The sequence below is a fragment of the Montipora capricornis genome, chromosome 13 (assembly GCF_036669925.1).
Source record: "Montipora capricornis isolate CH-2021 chromosome 13, ASM3666992v2, whole genome shotgun sequence".
Lineage (NCBI taxonomy): Eukaryota > Metazoa > Cnidaria > Anthozoa > Scleractinia > Acroporidae > Montipora > Montipora capricornis.
In genome coordinates, this window is record NC_090895.1 from 17665783 (window position 1) to 17668848 (window position 3066).

At 37.6% G+C, this 3066-nt stretch overlaps 1 protein-coding gene across 1 annotated transcript; it reads right to left on the reverse strand.

The window, feature by feature from the left end:
- Positions 1-326: 326 nt before the first annotated feature.
- LOC138030188 (QRFP-like peptide receptor) lies at positions 327-2903 on the reverse strand. Its single transcript, XM_068878073.1, has 2 exons — positions 2780-2903; positions 327-1575 (listed from the first exon to the last, which is right to left on the reverse strand). Exon 2 carries the CDS (start codon positions 1447-1449, stop codon positions 484-486), a length of 966 nt encoding a protein of 321 aa, XP_068734174.1. The 5' UTR covers positions 1450-1575; positions 2780-2903; the 3' UTR covers positions 327-483.
- Positions 2904-3066: the final 163 nt, after the last annotated feature.

Below are 3066 nucleotides of genomic sequence, written 5' to 3' on the forward strand. Positions count from 1 at the left end.
AGCCACTTGCGGTGAGACGAATATGAAAAGCACGGCTCTTTAATTGTAATAAAATCAGCCCTCTTTTTCAATTTTTTTTATTCTTAGACTATCTTTGTATTAGTCCTTATTGCCCCCAATGGGGCATAGGGCCGCGTTAGACTATCTTTAATTGCATGTAAAGCAACTTCCGGGTCAGCTGAATTCGTTGTGATCACAAGCGAGGTCTCAACGAAACTACGTAAATTTGCATCTGTTTACCTCAAAAAAGAAAAAAAACCAAAGATTGCTTAAAAGTTTTTGAAACTTTACTTGTACAACAAACAGGATTGACTGTTTTGTTTTGTTTTTCATACTGGTGTTTGCAACATTTTTCCTTCACTTGGCACAGGACGTCATCTCTATAGCCACAGCCACTCTTTTTAGTTACTTATTTATTGTTTCTTTAAAACAAAAAATGAATTAGTGTTTCTCTAATGCTATTGTATACGAGTAGGACTGAGTTTACGTTAAATCAGAACAACACTTCAGAAGTTTCTTGAGGCCTTCACGGTAGTTTCTGCAAAACGCGAAACAGATGCAAGGATTGACGGCGCAATATGAGATTAAAAGAAACCAGGAAGTCTCAACATACTGAGGGAAGATGCTACATGGCCATTTGCCATAGAGAGACATTAATTTTAAAATACTCCAGGGAATTTTGCAAAACATTACCCCCAACAATATAGCTATGGCCAACTTCAACACATTTGTGTTTCGTTTATTGCATTGTATTTCAGCATCAGTCGATTGTTGACCTGGAATCTTTTGTAGCTTGAGCTTGATAAGGATGATGGAGTATATTATGATTAATAGGATGATAGGTGTATAAACAAAAACTATGTAATAGGCAAGACCATAGTCAGTTAATGATAAAGATTCTCCAAAGGCTTCTTCCCACTGATCAAAACAAAATATTTCTCCTTCGTATTTCTCAAGGCTACGTGCGAACAGAACTGGTGACATGGATGCCATCGCAACAATCCATGTGGCGAGAATGAAAAAGGTACACCTTTTCAAGCTGATCAATGAGGAATGGAGAGGCCACACCACAGCTCCAAATCGACCCACTGCTATCAGAATCAGAGTCTGGACGGACACAATGTAAGAGACCTCGTATAGGAAAGGAATCAGCTTACAAAAGGCATTGCCGAGGACGCCACTAATGAGCCAAGAGTATCGATACAAGTTTACAACTTGCAGGGGAATGTCGATAAGCGGAACAAGTAGGTCAGACATGGCCATATTTACTATGAAAATGTTGATTGGTTTCCTTAAAGTTTTCGTTTTGTAAACAATTATTCCTATACAGGAATTTCCGACCAGCGAAACAACGAAGATAAGGCAGTAAGCGACGGTTGCTCCAATCTTGTATGCAGTGGGATTCCAGTGAACGGAGCAGATCTCGGATCCGTTTATTGTTGTATTCATGATGTTTACTGGCACTTGTTCTAGTTGTTCTGATTAATCGTCTGAAGCTTCTCCTTGTTTTTCTCCAAGCAGATGTTGGTTTATTTATTCTAAAAGTCTTGAAATATTATCTTGACTTTGGATTCCCTACAGAGAAGGCAATTAGAGACATAATTTATTAATGGCTTACGGACAACAATCCACACGAAATGAACGGTGCCGGTTATTAGATGTTTCACCTCATTAATATGTTATCAACCTCCGCTAAAGTCAAAGGTGGGCTCATATTCCTACTACATCCGGTTTGATAAAGCTGTTATTGACGGATTACTGTTTGCTTGTTTTCTTTTTTTTGTTTTGTATTCTTATTTGTTTTTCGCTCTTCATTTTGTCACCGCTGATTGTGTGTTATTTCTCAGAAAACTGAGATTCCAAAGAAAAAGAGTATTTACGACAATGCTGACAATACCCAGAAAACACTTCGCTTACAATAAAGCAAATCACAACATTTGAAGACTAAATACAAAAACTGTTTTACAATTCACTTGGCCATTAGCCATTTACAAACGGACTTAACAAAACATTTATTACGACGCATTACATACAAACACATTAATATTGGCTCACAACATACCAAAAAAATGACTGTTAGTGACAAAAGATTTTACTTGCATATTTTTGGTTAGCTTAATTGAAACAGAGAGCAGTAAAGAGGTGTAAAAATATAGTTTTTTTCCTTATGTCGTGTCTCCTGATGACACTGGCCAAAAAAATGATCAAATTTGAAGGAACAGGTCGAAATACACTTAGACAACTAAAAGTAAAGGAAACAACGAAGATAACGGAATAAGCGAGCTTAGCACCAATGTTATATGCAGTAGGATTCCTGTGGAAGGAGCAGCTCACGATCCGTTTATCGTTGTATTCATGTTCACTGACATTAGTTCTGGCTTATCGTCTGCACCTTCTCTTTGTTCTTAAACAAAGAGATTTTGCTTTATTTATGCTAAAAGTGAATTACCATATAGGTATATTCACAAGTGAAGTTTAATTAATGGCATGCACACACGAACAATTCGACACGAAATAAGCGACGGTCATTGGGTGCATAATTTATGTTTGACCCTAAAGTATACCTGTAACAAGGCGCAGCAGGTGGGTTGATCTCGTCCCAAGAACTGACACCAGCTCAGTGCTAAATTAATTTTAGCTGTTAAGAAAATTCGAAATAAGGAAATAACTGTTAAACAGCTTCGAAGGGGTAAACTTAAGAGTCAAATATACCATTGCAATTAACGCCTTCGTAGGAAAATCCCACCTAGAAAAACAAAAGCCGACAAATACCCCTTACCTTGAACTATTTTCAGTTTAAAGTTCACTAAATGGTGGCGTTTCCGGTAAAGTAGTACAACTGTGTAAAAAGTGTAGTAAAACACTCGTTTCTGGGTCACCAAAGAGTAATAGGTACTTCGCTCCAACCAGTTATTTTACATCGGCTCAGCATTCTCTCCTCGAGTGGTCGGGATTCTTTAGCGGTTTCGATCAGTACCATAGCTACAATAGTAACCTCGCCTTATATCGAATCATGAACTTACAATAGACCTTATTCACTATGGCCGCCATATTAGATTTGCTATT

Bases quoted from the DNA above. Each gene is read 5' to 3' on its own strand.
- LOC138030188 (XM_068878073.1), bottom strand. From the start codon at position 1,449: ATGAATACAACAATAAACGGATCCGAGATCTGCTCCGTTCACTGGAAT.